This window comes from Phalaenopsis equestris, unplaced genomic scaffold, assembly GCF_001263595.1.
Source record: "Phalaenopsis equestris unplaced genomic scaffold, ASM126359v1 Scaffold000002, whole genome shotgun sequence".
Taxonomy (NCBI): Eukaryota; Viridiplantae; Streptophyta; class Magnoliopsida; order Asparagales; family Orchidaceae; genus Phalaenopsis; species Phalaenopsis equestris.
The window spans coordinates 65,847,705-65,865,489 of record NW_018164444.1 but is presented as its reverse complement, the minus strand read 5'-3'; the positions used below and the strand labels follow the sequence as shown (position 1 = coordinate 65,865,489).

Below are 17,785 nucleotides of genomic sequence, written 5' to 3'. Positions count from 1 at the left end.
TTGATTATCCTTTGCTTCAAGTGTCATATGTCAAGCCTCAACACAGTACAGCCTTACATCATTGTGAGAATGAGCTAATTTATTGTGCTATTGGGTGGTATGCATGCTATCAAATTCTGCTCTAAAATATTTCTTTTAATGAATCAATAGAACTGTCATTAGGTTAACCCAAATGAAGCTCAGTTCGAGAATGTGACAGATGATGAGCCCTAAAACCAATCAAGATGCTTAAGTTTCTACCAACAGCCCCCACACGGTTCGATGTTAATGAGTTCATTTCATGTCGCTATTATTTTGCAGGGATTGAAAATGAATTAACATATTCTAGATTTATACAACTTTTAAGAACGAATAAAACTAAAAGTTAAGGAAGTTTTGCATACATATCACTTAATTCCTATGTATTTACATATCTAACACCTAAACTTCAAATTTTCTATATATGTTGCCTTACATATGCATGAAAAGATGCATTTAACTTCTTGAAAATTAAAAAAAATGGTGTTCTTAATGTGATATGAAATATTTAGCATAAACCTCAATTGAAAAAAACCGTTTAATGCTCCATTTTAGCTTGCTATGTGGTGCATAAACCCTCACCAGGATTATTGTTGGATCCCATATGAATATTTTTTGGGTCCCTTAGGCTCATTATACCTATCATTTGAGATATTCCATCCTCTGCTCTTTCTACTAGTCATAAATGAGGCTGCCAAAATTGTTCATCTTTTCCACTATAACTTGTTTTCAACTTAATTGTGTTCCTAGCATATGTATGTTGCTATCGAAAAGGGCCCTACGAACAACCTAGAGCGGGCACTTACTAACTTAAAAAATTAGGGGCATCTTTACATACATATCACACAATCCTTATGTATTTGCATACCTAACACCTAAATGTTCATATTTACTTGCATAACACTCGAAGATTCGACGTCCCATAAAAAATACCACTATCAACATCTTTTTTAAAGTGAAATACACACTTTCATTCATAAGGTTATGACACGATCGTGTTATAAGCGTAAATATCAAACTTTTGGTGTTAGATATGTAAATACATAAGAATTGTGGTATGTATGTAAATTTCCCTAAAATAAACAAACAAATAATCATTAATAACCGAAATTTTTTGGACTACTTTTTATTATAAGTTGACTTGACTGGCAACCATTTAGCAAGTGAATCGAAGCAAAGCAATAAAATATTCTACTCACAAATAGATGGTAATAACTATAAAAAATTTAGATAATTAAATGATATAAACATTGGGCTATTACATTAATATCACCACCGTGAAGGCACCCGCACCTTTATATCATTACATGTGCATTAGTTCTGTCAAATCCCAGTTGCAATGTTACATAAAATTCGTGACCTGCATCGAGAATGAGTGAAGTGATATACGAGATAGATGGCATGAGATGGATGCAGTATATCATGCCAGAATCTGAATTCCAGCTCACAAAATAACAATAACAACAACAACAATAATAATAATAATAATACATTGGAAAATATCCAGATTCAGTAGGTTATATCAGCGATTTAATCCAATATTCTGAATAGAATTGTGATGTCAGAATCTTTTCCCTGTAGCATTTAAGTGGTTTAATTTTCAGAGCATTTTTATCAAGCAATTATATTTGGTATCCTAATGATGTTGGTTTCTAAGTTTTTGCACACTAAAAGCCAACCAGAACATAATAAACAAATTTTAGTTTTTCCACTATTCTCTCATACCAAAATAAGGAGAATAATCATTCATAATAATCCAAGGGAAACAAGGTATAGACTTTCTATTTATTTTAAGTAGGCATAAAGTCAAACGAGCGACGAGCTCATAAGCAATATGAACATGGAAATAAGCATGCAATCAAATATTCACATACATACCTATTAAGTAAAAACTGGTGCAGATGACAAACTTGCATCTTTATTGCAAAGGGTGTGATTCGCCAATCACGATCACAAGTGATCTTTCCCTGAGGAAGATCAAGACATTATCATCAAGGTATAGAAGATTAAACAATATTCAGTAGACTGAATGGAAACTGAACCTGATCCTATGCCAGCAGCAAAAACACTTTATTGCTGGTTTATTACATGGGAGCAGCTGATAAATATTGCTAGGTTGTGATGAAAATTCAAGTTTGGACTCATTCTTCACTATAATGATGGATTTCTGTAAAAGAATTGCCATAACCGGTTATTATTCAAAGAAGTAAAACAAAGCCAGCAAATGTTATATCGATAAAGTTGCTTTTTTGCAATGGTACAACAAGCACTGGAAGTACTACAGAATGGAAATAAGACAAGGAAAGCGTCACTTTTCTTTAGGACTGAAAGAAGAAAGGAAAAATTCATGCTTAACATCAAAAATACTCACTATTATTCAACTTCCGCTATTTACAAAATTATTAATGAAATCTGAAAAATTAATGCTTCTTAGTGTTTTGACCACAGCATGTGCAAATATTTAGGGTGGTTGGCACACCATCCTTTCTGACAAAGAAGGTATGTGTAGCGAATACATGAGGCACCCATTACTATTGGGTTTGTCAGAAGAAAACAATACAATGGGACTAAGTTTAGTCCAACATACTACTAGATGGGCACCCATCAATACAATATATAAAGCCAATGAATTAATAAGTGCCCATTCACTATTGTATAAGGCTCAACATAGCCTCTGACGTTCAACCTTTCTAATAGGTGGTATTAGAGGTATTCAACCAGCTAGAATAAATTGTTGCACAAAATCTATAATTCTCATGAAATACTTCAGAAAAAAATAAGGCAAATAAGGGTTCAAGGGCGAGTAGTACCCATATAATATTTGATAATATTAAATATATATATATATATAGTATCTTCTTGAGGGCTGCGATGATTGATGTGGATAATTCTCATATGAAGGTAAGATTGTTAAGATTAACATGAAGAGGATAATTAGATCCATGTCCGAAGTGAAATAAAAATTGAGTTTCTAAAATATTAAGTGCCATTATCCATTAATATAGCACAAGAAAATAAAATATGATAAACAAAATGGAAAAAGATAATTCAATACCATAAAATAAAATTTAGATGAGTTGAACTAAGAAGTAGCTCGACTATAACTCATCTAGAAGCACTTGCTCTCACATTATATGAGGGAATAACTAACCTAAATAGTAGGAACCCCTGACTCTCTATGAACCACTTTCCTCACCATAGTTAGTTGATGCTTAAGAAATGGTCAAGCCAAGACAAGTGAAACTCGCTCTGATACCAATTTAAAGTAGTCCAACAAAATGAAATAGAATTAAAAGCAAATTGGACGAGGGCTTTCTTTACTGTGCAAGAAATTATACACAAGAGAATCACTAACTCTCACATTCTTAATCTCTCTATTAAAATCATTCATATTCATGCCTTATACGGCTTCAAAAATACACTTCGGCGAATAAAATGAGGTGATTGATTTGGTATACTTTCTTTATTTTAGGGATTATTTCTGTAATTTTCAGTTTACATAATTAGCTTGAGGTGTGATACTAAATACACCCTCGCCCCTTTGGATCAAAGACATTCAATTCATTTTCTTTGTAGTGAATCTCCTATCTTCTATTTCCTTTTCTATTCCCCCTCCATTCTCTGTACTTATCTTTTCTTCAGCCGGTCAAAGGATGGCAGGTTTTTAAGAAGAACCAAACTAGGTGGCTGCTGAAGAGTGAAGGCGTTGGGACAGTTGAAGAGAAGGTCCAAAAAAACAGTTGTCGTGGTCATCAAGGGGCTGAGAAGAAGTGTCACGGCTGAAGGTTGCTGGACATCAATTGTAGCATCTGGAGAATCCACAAGTAAGATCATGTGACAGCAAAAGTACAATTGACAGAAGCAAAATTGTTAAAGCATAGGTGTGCGTTATTTTTGAATTTCTTGTACGTTTATCAAGTAATTTCTCTATAAGGGGAATCAGAGCTAAATCAATCAGGAAGAGGTTAAGCAAGATGTTGATGACCAAGAATGACATCGAAAAGTTTCCCAATCATTTCAAGCTCTGGGGGGTGAAAATAAAGATACTTAACAAAGCACCATCACTTGGTTGTGATTCTATTGGAGGCGGCAATACTAAAAGTAGAAACAAAAAAGTCACGTGGAGAGTATTGGAAAAAGCTCACAGTGGAATTCTACCAAGTCTTAAGGAAGAGATACTTCGAGAAGCTATGGATGAAAGAGCAGTCATAGACATATGGAGAATGTCAAAATCCCAGTATCTCAAGAATTTTTTGGCATATAATTTGTATCTCTAAAAGATATCAAATGCATTGCAAATAGAGGGCTCCTAACCCTTGAATAAGCATGTAGATGGTTTAATTGATTAGTAATTGATTTGAAAAGCGTAGGTATAGGAACAAAAAAAGAAGATCAAGCAATTATTCTCCAATGTTCACTAACAAGTATGTACAAACATTTTGTTGACAATAAACTTCATGGAAAAAATTTCTTGGTTGTCAGAAGAAAAAAAGGCATAAAATTCAAGAATATATGAGCTGAACTGCAAAAATTATTCAAGATCCAAGTAAAAAGGCCATTTCAAGAAGCAGTTGCCTAAAGAGGAAGAAAAATAACCAATAAAGGGGTTAGAAATGGAGGAGTGCCAAAACAAAGAAAGGCTAAAATAGTTCCAAGGTTCTATCAGTGTCAGATATCGATCCAAACAAAGGCTGAATTCTAAACTCTTCATGCTCCTAGCATATGTGCCCAAAAAAGAAATGGTTTGACATTTTAAAGGATACAGGCGGCATAGTTTATCTTAGAAAAAATAAAGCATGTAAAATTCAAGGTGAAAGAGTTATTCAACACAAACACCATGATGGCATCGAAAGACTACTCAAGCACTCGAGATATGTATTAGAGAATTGAAGAAATTCAATTTCTCTTGGTCCACTAGACCGCAGTTAATACAATTTTAAAACCAAAGATGAAAGATTACAGGTGTGCAAGTGCAAAGCTCTTTGATCATAAATGTTCATAGAAATAGAGCGTAAACAATTATAAGTTAAAATAGTGATTAGCGGTTATATTAGCATGCCTTGTAACCTTGCTGATGAAATCAACTTTTGGCATCAAAGATTAAGACATGTAAGCCTAAGGGAGAGAGGGAAGAATTGTACTAACAAGGGCTCTTTGGAAATACGATGCTTACAGATATGAGTTTTTGCAAACACAATATGGCAGAAAATTCAAGAGATCAAAATTTGTCACAACAAAATGTAAAACTAAAAAAATTTAGAATATGCACATTTAGATCTTTAGGGTCTTGCAAGGAGTCAAATGGTAGAGCAAGGTATTTTCTATCTTTTACTAACTTAACAAAGTATGAGAATATTTCTTGAAACTAAGAAAAAAAAAAGTTTTTAAAAATTTGAATAATGTAAAAATTCTGGCTGATACTCAGCTGAGAGCTATCAGTAATCTTCAGTAACACCTCAGAAAAAGGCAAATCTTAAAAGAGTAAGATTTATATTGAATAATGTAATTGTAAGCTTATCAAAGACATTATGGGCAGAAACAATCAATAGTCATTTATTTGATAACATTTTCTTTTAAGAAGCATTAATAATAAATTAATTAGCAAAAAAAAATAAAAGTTTAAAAAATTAAGGCCGAAAAATCCACCAATAGACCAATCCTCTTTTTTCAATTTTAACATTTAAGATGCATTCCAATTAAACTTTTAATAAATCAATATTAATATTTAAGATGTTATTGATGAATCTTACTATAGCAATAACATTCGATATCATTTTATAATTGTACAACTGTCACATGAGCATTGTCTATAAATTATATCACTTAAGATACTTCAATATCAATATACTTTTTCATACACGTGCACGGGTACATTGGCGTTTGCTCACTAGTACCATAAAATGGTGGTTGCATTATAGCCAAACATGCACATACAGATACAATAAAAATATCACTTTTTAATAATAAATATTTTATTTTATTTGCATAACAATCCATATTATTGACGCGAAGCTTTGGGGAGTGCCGGCCTAGGGTTCAGTCCAGCTTGGCTAGACCAACTGGTGCTCAAGAAGGTAGAGGGTTGTCGACCTTCCTTTCCCCTCTTCCTTCCCCTTTCCCCTCCCTTTCCTTTTTCCCTTACTTTCCTTTCCTTCACTCTTTACCTTCCTAACATTTTCCTATTTTAAATCTTATCCTAAATCTAAAATCCAGATTATATTTTATTCTTCTTTTTTCTTTTAAATCATTTCATAAAATCTAAAATCCTGATTATATATTATTCTCTTTTTTTATTACCTAAAATAAGTCTAGCCTCTTTATAAATAAAGGATGATGTGCTTAAAGTTGAGGGTCTTGGTTTTGCATTATGAATTTAGATTTTGCCTGGGCATTTTCCCTCTTGAAGGTTGTATCTGACGATGAGGAGGTGCTCCGGCTGTAATCTAGTCTGAAGTGGTTATTATACTTGTCATTCGGACTCCTCCCTGCACCCCTGCAGACCACCACTTCAACTCCCTCTTCTCAGCCATCGCATGCAGCTCGGTACCCGTTAGCCTACCACAAGACCTCACCCTGCACCCCTGTAGTCCGCCACATCGTCTCCTTCCTGCAGCTAGCAGGCCACCACCTCTACTATCCTGTTTCCCAAAAGTTGCCACCTTCCTCCCAACAAGTCGCTGCCCTTACAGCACGTTGTCGCCTTCCTCCCAGCAGGCCACGGACCTCCGTCCAGCTTCTAGTAATTTGTCGCCTTCCTCCTAGTTGGTCGCAACCTTTCTTTCTGCTTCCAGCACGCTGTCGCCTTCCTCCCAACAAGCCACAACCCTCCTTCCTGCACTCTATAGGTCAAACAACTCCCTTACTGCCTCTGTTCCTAACCCCAACAGGTCGTTCGCACTGTTCCTGCCTCCTACAGGTTGCCATCCACTACAGCTTCGGGTTCCAGCCTTCTACGATGTTTCCTACTTCCTCTAGCTGCGGTTTGACACTCTACTATTGATGACTTGCTGCCCCGCTTCTGCTATAGTAGCAAGAAACCTCTTCAGCCTTCATCGCAGCTGCTGGCCTTGCACTATCACCCCTGGACTCTCTCCTCGTCAAAGATTGTTGTGTCTTCGTTGACATGTCGTGTGTCTGTAGTCATTTTTGCATGCTTGCTTTGTGTGATCATTCATTTAATTTGAGCCCCTTTTGAGTCAACAATAATATTTATCGTTCTACGTCGAGGTTTGGGTAAATTTTTGTATCATTTGGTATCAGAGCTAGCCCAACTCTAGTCTTATCCTAAGGTTTTCTAGCATTTGCCCCTACCCAAGCCACCACAACGTTTTTTTTTCCTATCAACTTTTCATTCTTCTCCTTTCATAATTTTTTTTTTTCTTTTTTGTTTCTCTTTTCTTTCCTTCCACAAATCCCAAACTGACAATCATGCCGCCAAGGAGAAGTATGCCCAAGCCTACCCGAAAAGAGATACGACGAGAGATTTGTCGTCTTCACCAGAGGCTTGCAAAGCTTGAAGAGTTAACGCAGAAGGACGTTAACTTCTATCGGGATCTGGAGAGTTGAAGGGGAGAAAAAAATGACGATCTAAATCCCTTCTATGGGGAGACTTTCACTGATGAAGAAGGCAGGTCACGACATTTCAGAATACAAAGAAGAGACCTAGAGAGAGATATCTGAATCCCTCATAGAGGGAGAATTTCTAAGAGAAAATGTCATTTGGAGGACACAGAGACTACGGAGTCAAGGTCAACTTACACGAGTTTGAAGGAGGCATGAATCCTGATGCATTCTTAGATTGGCTACAATCTGTTGAGTGGATATTTGAGTATAAAAAGGTGCAAGAGGATAGCTGAGTCAAGCTAGCCGCCATCAAACTGAAGAAGGACGCTTCCTTATGGTGGGAGAATATGCAGAGGCAGAGGAAAAGAGAAAGCAGTGAGAAGATCACTAGGTGAGAGAAAATAAAGAAGGCAATGCATAAGAAGTACCTCCCAACCCACAATCGCCATGACATATTCCTGAAACTCCACCACTTACAGTAGAGGGGGGTCTTTCAGTGAAGTTCAAAGCTCAGTTCAACCACTTACAGCTGAAGTGCAATCTGACAGACCCAGAGGAGAATACAGTAGCCACACATCTTGATTGCTTGAGGCCTAGTTATAGCAATGCGGTGCAGTTACAACCATACTGGACATTGAGGGATGTCCAGACACTCGCATTAAAGTGGAGAGGCGGTAGACGCAGGGTAAGTAGCCACACACAGTTAGAGACACCAGCAAGAGCACGTCGTAGGGGTTGAGAAAATTGGTTCACATACGGATAAAGCCAACCCAATGAGAAGAAGCAGACTACAGTACCTGTCAGAAAATGTTTCAAATGTCACGAATCTGGGCACATAGCCTCCAGCTGCCCGACAAGCAGAGTTGTAACTTTTACGAAGCAGGGAGCTGTGGAAGAGGTTAACGAGGAGCAGAAACATGGTGAGGAACAATTTGAGCTATGTCAGTTTCCACCATATGAAGGAGAAGTACTTGTGATTCAACGGATTCAACGCACCGAGGACATGAGGGATTCGCAGTGGCTTCGCCACAAAATTTTCTACACCCTTTGCACAGTGAATAGAAAGAAATGCAGTCTTATCATCAATAGTGGGAGCAGCAAGAACGTGACATCGACTCAGATGGTAAATAAACTGGGAATTACTACGCAGAGGCATTCCAAGTTTTACTCATGGATGCAACTGAAAAAGGAGAATTAGGTCAACATCGACAGGAGGTGCATGGTAGAGTTTTCAATAGGAGGCTAGCTGAATGACTAGATGTGGTGTGACGTGAACCATATAGATGTCCGCCACCTTATGTTGGAACAACCGTGACAGTTTGACTAGAGGACTAAGCACGATGGATTCGGGAACACATTTCCTTCAACCAGAAAAGGAAGCACATCATCCTACTTCCCTCGATAGAGCCTGAGATCACAGGAGCCCTTACAAGCAGATTGGTGTCCATGGGACCGGTTTTAGTGGTGACACCGGACGAGAGGACTAAGACACCCGCTCCAAATATATGACAGATACGATCGAATGTATATTAGAACGGCACAGTACCATCGACGACAACGCCAACTGAGAATGATCAGATTACTCTCACTACACAACCGATTAAACCGATCGTGGGTTACTTTAAAAAGATTCAACAGTAGGCATGGTCCACAGCCTCCGGGAGACAGATCGATATTGACATTTATGCAGCTCCTCTGTCTGTTACCCAACAGCAGGACCTCACCCTACACATCTAAAATCCACCACATCGTCACCTTCCTGCAACCAGCAGACCATCACCTCTGCAGTCCTATTTCCAGCATGTTGTTGCTTCCTCCCAGCAGGCTGCCCCCCCCTTCCAAACACTGTCGCTTTCCTCCCAACGAGCCGCAACCCTCCGTAAAGCTTTCCGCAAGTTGCCGCCTTCCTCCCAGCAGGCCGCAACCTTCCTTCCTGCTTCCAGCACGCTATCGCCTTCCTCTCAGATGGCCACAACCCTCCTTCCCTCCTTTCGTAGGTCGACCAACTCCCTTACCGTCTCTGCTCCCTGCCCGAGTAGGTCGTCTGCCACCATCCTTACCACTTCCAGGTTGTCATCCCCTGCAGCTCCACGTTCCAACCTTTGATGACATTTCCTACTTCCTCTAGTTGCGGTTCAACGCCTCTACTACGCTGACTTGATGTCCTCTCCCGCTACAGCAACAAGACACCTCTCCGACCTTCACCGCGACCACCGGGCTTGCACTATCACCCCCAAACTCTCTACTTATCAAAGATTGTTGTCTTCATTGAAATGTCGCGTGTCTATAGTCATTTTTGTATTCTTTCTTTGTGTGATTATTTCTTTCTTTTATTTTGAGTCTTCAATGTATTTTCCTTTTGAGTCAACAATAATATTTGTTGTTCTGCGTCATGACTTGGGTTAACTCTGGTATCAATTCTTGTATAATTTTTCAATGATAAATTAAACGAAGTCGAGCACAAGTTCATTCTTACAATATGAACACAATTCATTATAACATAAATCATGGATATGCAGTATTATGACGGTAATAGTAAATGCATTTGGTCAAGAAAAAATAAAATATTACTATAACAAAAGAATAATGAGTACTCACTTCGATGTCGTAGGATTTATTCTTGAATTTATCTTGACGCCAAAAATTGAAAACCTAATGTAGTATAAAATTTATTTATTATTTTAAATAAACTATTAACTTTCAAGTATTCAACATATATCACCTTATAAACTCCTGGCCAAGCCTTATGGTAGAGTACTAATCACGCGAGAAGAAGATTTTCCTCCCTCGTGCGTGATTTTGATCCTTAGTACAGGAGATAGATTTGGTTTTGAATCCCTCCCACACGAGCAGCTATTGCGATTGCCGCCTCATTCCTTCCACTGCTCTTCTCTTCCTTCGGCTTCAACACACGCTTCTTCTTCTACACAGCTTCTTCCTCTGCACTCGCACGTCTCGCGATCTTCCTCTCTCTCGTTTTCTTTAAATCAGCCTAGGCACTAGTTGCAGAGCCGCTCGACCTTCAGGTAAGTCGTTCTCACCTACGCCTCTCTCAAGCGCATTCCTCTATAAGGCGAAAGTAACCTTTGGTTTCCCAACTCTTCGCCTCACCTTCCTAACTATTCGATTCCCCTTCTTCGGCTTCCTCATCTCCTTTCGTTTCCTTTCCACACTTGCTCAACTCTTCATTTCCTCTCCCACTCATTGGATGTTCGATTCCTCATCCCCTGGTAATTGAAATGCAACGTTACAAAGTTCAATTGGCGAAAAAAATTGTTAAAGCATAGATGTGTATTCTTGTTGAATTCTCGTGTAGCTTATTAAGAAGTAGAAGCAGTTTCTCTACATGATACATAGTGATTGGAAAATACAATTTAATGAGATGGTTTGTAGCTGATAAGTGATGGTTGGGAAGAATAATTTCCTAACAAATACTACATCGCCTATTAGCTTAAGCTTTTGAGATTATAGATGTCCATCTACTAGTGGATGGGACTCAACCCAACCAAAGGCTGTAATGAGAGCTATAAATGAACCAATGCACTTGATTAATACTCAATCATATTTTCTCAAATTAGTAAATAAACAAGTTTGAACATATTTTTAAACTCAAAGATTAAATGAACTAAATTTGAGTATAATCTAACTCGTTTGTTGCCAATAACTACCTTGTCAATAAATGATCTAGATTTATATAATATATTATTTAAATGAAATTTAATCTAGATCTTATTTAATTATATATTTAATAATAGCATTTTATAATTTAATAGCGATATGCATATAAGCATAATGCAACTTCTCCTTATTTTGTTACGTTAATGAACTGAAAGAATAAGTATAAATCAAAATTTTTATTTTGTAAAACATCATGTAATCATTTGAAATTTTAGATTGTTTAATTAATATAAACAAATCAAGTATGAACATTAAAAATTTAAGCAAACCAATTATAAACACAAATGTGAAAAATCGGCTCAAGCTTGAAGTGAACATGAACAACTCATGATTCGACTAAGATAAGTCCAATTCATAATATACTCGACTTGACTCAGCTCAATTACAGCCCTAGCTACAATGTTTCACCCTCCTAATAGAGTCTAAGGATAATTTCATTAATACAACCTTACACAGCATTATAAAGACTACTTTTCTGATTCAAATCCACGACTCTATAACATAATGAAGGTAACCTAACCATTGACCAAAGAAATAATCAAATTTTGGTTTTGGAACTCTTTGATTTTTAAACAAGCATGACTCAGCCGAAACTCCATCAGTACAAGCTCTGTGGAGGGCACAGTGACAAACTTAATTACAGAATTAAAGATTAGTAAAAGGGCAAGACAGCGAGGCAAAATGGTGAGGTGCTCTACACTTCAAATATAACAACATAAAGTCCAAAGCACAACGAACTATGTACATTAAAATAATATCTACCAAATCTTCTATCGTAAAAAGATATGAATATAATATAGAAATATTGTGATTAACTAACCCGTTCTTTAATCTGGTTTGATTAGCAGAAACTTGGATATCTTTGCTGAAAATTTACTAAATTTGACTGAAAGCAAATATTGGTAGGCTGAAACACAAAGCTGCCACAACTACGGGCACATATATATAAAAATGAAAAAAGCTGGTTAGCAAGATAAACAGAGGATGAATTTTTATTCCCAGGATCTCACCTGCATGATGGAGGTTTTCCCTCAAGACAGGAACTGAACTTGATGATAATTCAGGAAAGTATAGAAGTCAGAAGCCATTAATTTCTCACTGTAATTGAGATTCCTTGCTAGATTCAAGTCCCATTGATAAAACCTGTAATGTGGTTCCTTTAACGAGCCATGCAGTAAGCTCAGGTTTATCTTCAAAGTGGTAAAGCGGTTGCAAGGTCCCATCATCTTTTCGAACACCATAAATAAATGGGAGCCTAAGGGTAATGAAGCTCTCTGGTGGTAAGATGACCCAAAAACCAAAGCTGAAATGTGATTGTTGTTTACGTTCAGGAATTGTCCGTGGCAAACATGATTCCTAAAAAAATGCATAAACAGCAATATCTTTGTAGGAATTGAAGCACGGTTTGATAAAAAGAAATGCTTTACCTAGTAATGCAAGAAACAGTTTTGTGAATTTAACTAACATTCAAATTAACTAACGAATGATTTTCTCAATTTCCACCTCTACCATACAAAAGAAAATCATACAGCCAAAAGCGGGTGATATAAAATGGAAAGGTATTGTTTATCTATAAAAAAGAATAAAATTCAGTAAACTAAGTTCATGTCGCTATTTGGGTACTTGCCTCAAACTGTATAACAGGGCAAGTTGCTAAAACTGTGGGAAATGGTGGGGTCACCTGCAAAGAAAAATAATTGTTAAAAAGTGCCGCTCAATTCACAATTTTTTTGACAAAAAAAAAGGAAACAATATCTATTTTATGAATTAACACAAAAAAAAATACATTCGTAGAAATGCAAGCAGGAGTAATAAATGAAAAAATAAATAAAATATAAAATCATCATCAAGCATTGTGTTAATTTAAAAATAAACAACAATAAAGATGCAGAATCAGATATAAAAGCAATAAAAAAGATAAGCCCATTCAAGATTGCACCAAAGCTGTGCATTTGGTGGGTCTTTGTTACAAACAATCTGTAGTTTTCAATTGCGGTAAAGCCAACAGTGCCAGAACACTGCCAATTTTTTACTTTCAGTGGTTTTCTATAGTAGCAATAGTGATCACTAATTAGACGTGCTTATTGTGATGACGAACAGCCGGATGGTTACGAAGTAGAAACAGACAAGCTGACAGTTCTACTGAAAAGATTATAGAAGCTGCTCTCCATAGATCTATTTTTCCATCTCTTCTTTTCCTTTCTAAGATCGAACTGTGATTGAAAGTTAGGTTTAAATTTCACCCACAAACATATTTAGATCAAACATTCTAAGAGGTACAATGAGTGTGGAGGATGCATGTTATGTGTAGAGCCTTATTGAGGCAAGTTGGAGCGCCCCGGCAACCGGGGAGGCGCACCTGGCAAGGGGAACCTGGAGCCAGTAGGGGTGCTGCAGTGCCCATTCCTGCCTTCGGACAGCGCCGGAAACTCAGCGTCAGTGAAAGTGCAACACCATGTTTCCGGCTCAAAGTCGAAGGAAACTCAGCGCCCAGGAGAGGCGCAGCCGCAACAGCAATCGAATTTCTACAGTTTGGAACATTAAGTCTTCAGCTTCACGAGTATGTATGTATGTTTGATGCATTGGAGTTGGATTTCGCAAGTTTTCTCGTGCGATCAGAGTGTTACGAATTTTAGACAGACTTGAGTTTGGTGTTATCTGCACATTTCTTCTCATTTCTTTATGGAGTGATTTTTAGAGTGGTGTGGCTTTGTTATTTTTTCCCATTTTCGGGTTTTTTCACGTTAAATCTTGATATTCTTTTTTTGTTTTTTTGTAATCTTGTGTTTGTGCCCTTTTGCCCAAAGTTTTGTTATAGATCTCCTGCTTCTGTGTTCCACATTTCATAGTTATTTAATCTCTTCATAACAAGTGGTATCAGAGTTGTGTTTTTGTATATCTTTAGCTTGAGTGGGAGCAATGACCAACCAAGCAAAGCACAAAATGAAGAAGTACAATGTTTTTCTGTAACATGTAATTTAAAGATTTATTGTATAAAAAAATGCATTTGCCACCGAAAGGGATCACCAAGAAGTATGAATCAATGACTCGAAAAACGGGAAGTGTTTGATCAAACTCGAAAAATGTTTGATCTGACTTTCACTTTCCTCATTTGCTTTCAGCATTGTAAATGAGAAAACCACTATTAATCTCATGGTTGTACTAACAATGATATATAAGAAGTCATTAGCTTCAAATAAAATATTTCTGATGAAAATATTGTTGAACATGAAGATAGTAAATGGTAATTATGTGGGTAAACATTTAAATAATTTCAACACTGCAATAAACCAGTTGTGTTCTGGTGGGCATCAAGTTTGATGATGAGGTCAGAGCACTGTTGCTTTTATCTTTATTGTCAGACAGTTGGGATGGACTAGTCACTACAACGAGCAACCATTCATGTAACATGAATTTAAATTTTGATGATACTGTCAAGTTAGTATTGAATGAAGAAGTTTGTAAGAAGATGAGCTATGAAACTTCAAAGTCTGTTCAGAATATTGAAAGAAGAGGAATGAATCTGAATAGAAATATATGCTAAGAAAGATTCAAATTTGGAAGAGAAAAATCCATGCAGGAAGAGAAAAGGACACGTGTATTTTGGAAAAGCGACAAGAAATCATTTTAAGAAAGACTTCAAAATTCCTAAGAATGTTGGTGGTGTAGATTCAAATAAAAAGTCTTCTACAAATATCTCCACTGATGAAATCCAAGGAGACTCGCTTATTTTATCCTTAGTTAGTATTGAATATTGGATAGTAGATTTAGGTGTCTCTTTTCATGCTTGTCCCAACAAAGAAGTATTTAAAAACTACAGTCAATATGATCTAATAAAGTTATATTTATAAGATAATAATGCATACATTATTGTAGGGAATGGTGATGTTGAAATCACGATGTCAAATAGATCGTTCACTCTGGAAGATTAATGAAGGTAGATATGTTTCATATTTGAAGAGAAATTTGAATTTTGTGAGTAAGCTTCCAAAGTAAGGATATGTGACTATTTTCATAAGTAATTCGTGGAATGTGACAAAAGAGACAATGGTAATAGCTCGAGGCAACATTGAAGACACTCTTTACCTGTTCAATGAGTTGTTTGAATCTATTAGTGTAGCTGGAACTAAGTAATAAAAGTAAATGACAACACATGCTTGGTCATATCAATGAAATATATACGAAGACCTGTGGGCTCCAAAAATTCACGACCGCTCCTTATGAACTCTTTGCATTTACTTTAATTTTTGGTTTTGAGATAGAGCTTTGAAAATTCGAATTTTCATAAAGCTGATTAGATTATACATAAAATACTACCCAAAGATTTCTCCCTCATTTAGGAAGGATTTTTAGATATGAGGTTTTATGTTTCCCATAGGTACAAGCCCCTATGATTAATTACTCCTCCCAATAACGTGAGAGTACTTTCGATTAAGACTAGTCATTAAAAATTGAAAATTGAACATATAATAGTAGCAGACTTAGGCATTTTAAATTGTAAAATTTATCTCTTAAAGCTTAAAGCGGATGGTGGGGAAATAAAAACGAAACCTGATCAAGATTTCATGGTTTCATTATTTCGTGTCGTCATGGTCCCTGATTTATTTAATAAAAAGAGGTAGTCCACCCAACCTGACAGAAGAATTCTTGTTAGCAGTCATGAGTTTCGTCGTTCAAGATATTCTTGTAGATCTGAGGTGGATATTTATCCAAGAAGAAAAATTTAAGTTGACCTTAGCTAACATGTTTTATGTCAAACAACCATACCCTTATGATTCACAACTCAAAAGGTAGAAAGTCGTTGGAGAACATACGGGCTACGTCGGTGACCGTAATATATGGTGTCATTTGGCGGCAATCGCCAAGTCAGAGAGTTCTGGTCGTAACAGCTACTTTATGGAGCAATTGGGTCAAACCACGCGGACAAAAGACTCGGGTCATCTCCATACTAGCATGCAATTACTCTGATTATGAATATAGGGATACATTTAATATGACATTAACTCTTTGTGAACCGAAGTCAGTCAGAAATTTATCACAATCGACAAACTGTTGCGGAAGGTGGATGAAATTTATTTTTAGCTTTTAGGTGATTGAATTTTAGTTTGAATTTCAGTTTATTATTTTAAAAATTTTGATTTAAAAGTTTGACCCATTCAGTTGAAACCTTAAATCAACACGATCACATCGATGGAAAGCATTTGAAACTTTTATATTTGAATAGGAGCGGTTAATTTCATCTTTTCAGGGTTTAACTCATGCCAACTTTTGTTTTTTTAAAGAGAGAGATCGGACTAGGTGATTTGGACTTATAAACTCTCATATGTAGGATTTAGAAATTTATTAGGGCTTGTCGGACTCATCAACTCCAATTCTTACAAGAAGGAGAATCGGACTAGTAGAGTAGGACTTACAGCTCTATCCTATAAACAAGTCGGCTCGATTAACCTACGCAACATTCTTGAACATAATATTTGAGCATTCAATATATTGGCTGGAGCACATGTGGGTGTTAATATTTCTCATATTTGTTTATCTTACAGAATTTTATAAGTTTTAAGGACTTGCATAAATTTTAGGCTATGAAGTTAATATGAACTTTACATTAGGAGGTACATGCAAAATTTTGAAAATGTGCATGCTTAGATAAACATCTTAAAGTATATATAGTTCAAGAGTATCCACTCTATTATTCATAAAATTTGTAGAAATACTTATAAAAATTTCAAAATAATGCATTTAACTTCGAGATCATTCAAAAATTCAAATGTTTACAATAATATGATTTTTGAATCACTCAAAATTTCGTTTTTGGGCTTTAAATGGGTTGACTTCCGTTCGGTAACGAACACATTGCAAATCCGGTGGCAGGATTTATGCATTATATTTTTTATTTTATCATTTGAAAATAACATTTAAGTCTTAAGTTTATCCCCAAATTATGATATTTAAAATTTAGGTTAAGCTCGACTCCTAAATTGTGATGTTTTATATTTTAATTTAAGTTTAACCTCCCAATTTATGACATTTAAGTCATTTAAAGCATTCAAACTTTCAAAATCATTTGTAGGCTTCGATAATCCAATTTCAAATATATATTTTATTTTATTTTTGTAAGTTTGAACGCTCAAATAATTCAATTTTTGACCATTTTACAAGTTTGTAAAGTCTAAATCTAAAATATTTTCAAGTCCAAATCCACTTAAAAATTCGGCAACCTCTCGACATCATCCCCGATTAAAGAGCTACATCGGGAATCTGCCTGCCCAATTATTTATAAGACACACTGGTCAATGTCGTGAGACACTGTGGTCGGAAAGAATCCTCTAATCTATCGGTCTATAAGATACGAGTAGGCCTTCGATTATCCTGCATTAAAATAACATAAGCCCAATCTCCCATACAATTCTTTGATTCTCCCATCTTCCCTTCTCCCTCTCTCTTTACACTTCTGATTTTTATGATATTATATATATATATATATATATATATGTATATATATATATATATATGTATATATATATAT

At 36.1% G+C, this 17,785-nt stretch overlaps 1 protein-coding gene across 5 annotated transcripts in view; it reads right to left on the bottom strand.

The window, feature by feature from the left end:
• Positions 1 to 1,222: 1,222 nt before the first annotated feature.
• The window catches only part of LOC110022581, a 22,597-nt gene continuing 6,034 nt past the window's right edge, over positions 1,223 to 17,785 (bottom strand). The window contains exons 3-8 of one of the 5 annotated variants that reach the window (XM_020721615.1): positions 12,887 to 12,940; positions 12,270 to 12,615; positions 12,080 to 12,188; positions 2,061 to 2,185; positions 1,897 to 1,985; positions 1,223 to 1,378 (exon numbers count right to left, since the gene is read on the bottom strand). In XM_020721615.1, coding sequence (XP_020577274.1) covers positions 12,355 to 12,615; positions 12,887 to 12,940 — 315 coding nt within the window. In that variant the 3' untranslated portion in view covers positions 1,223 to 1,378; positions 1,897 to 1,985; positions 2,061 to 2,185; positions 12,080 to 12,188; positions 12,270 to 12,354. Of the gene's footprint in view, positions 1,379 to 1,896; positions 1,986 to 2,060; positions 2,186 to 12,079; positions 12,189 to 12,269; positions 12,616 to 12,886; positions 12,941 to 17,785 lie in introns of those variants that run through there. The other 4 variants (XM_020721630.1, XM_020721637.1, XM_020721622.1 and 1 more) reach the window with 4 other exon arrangements.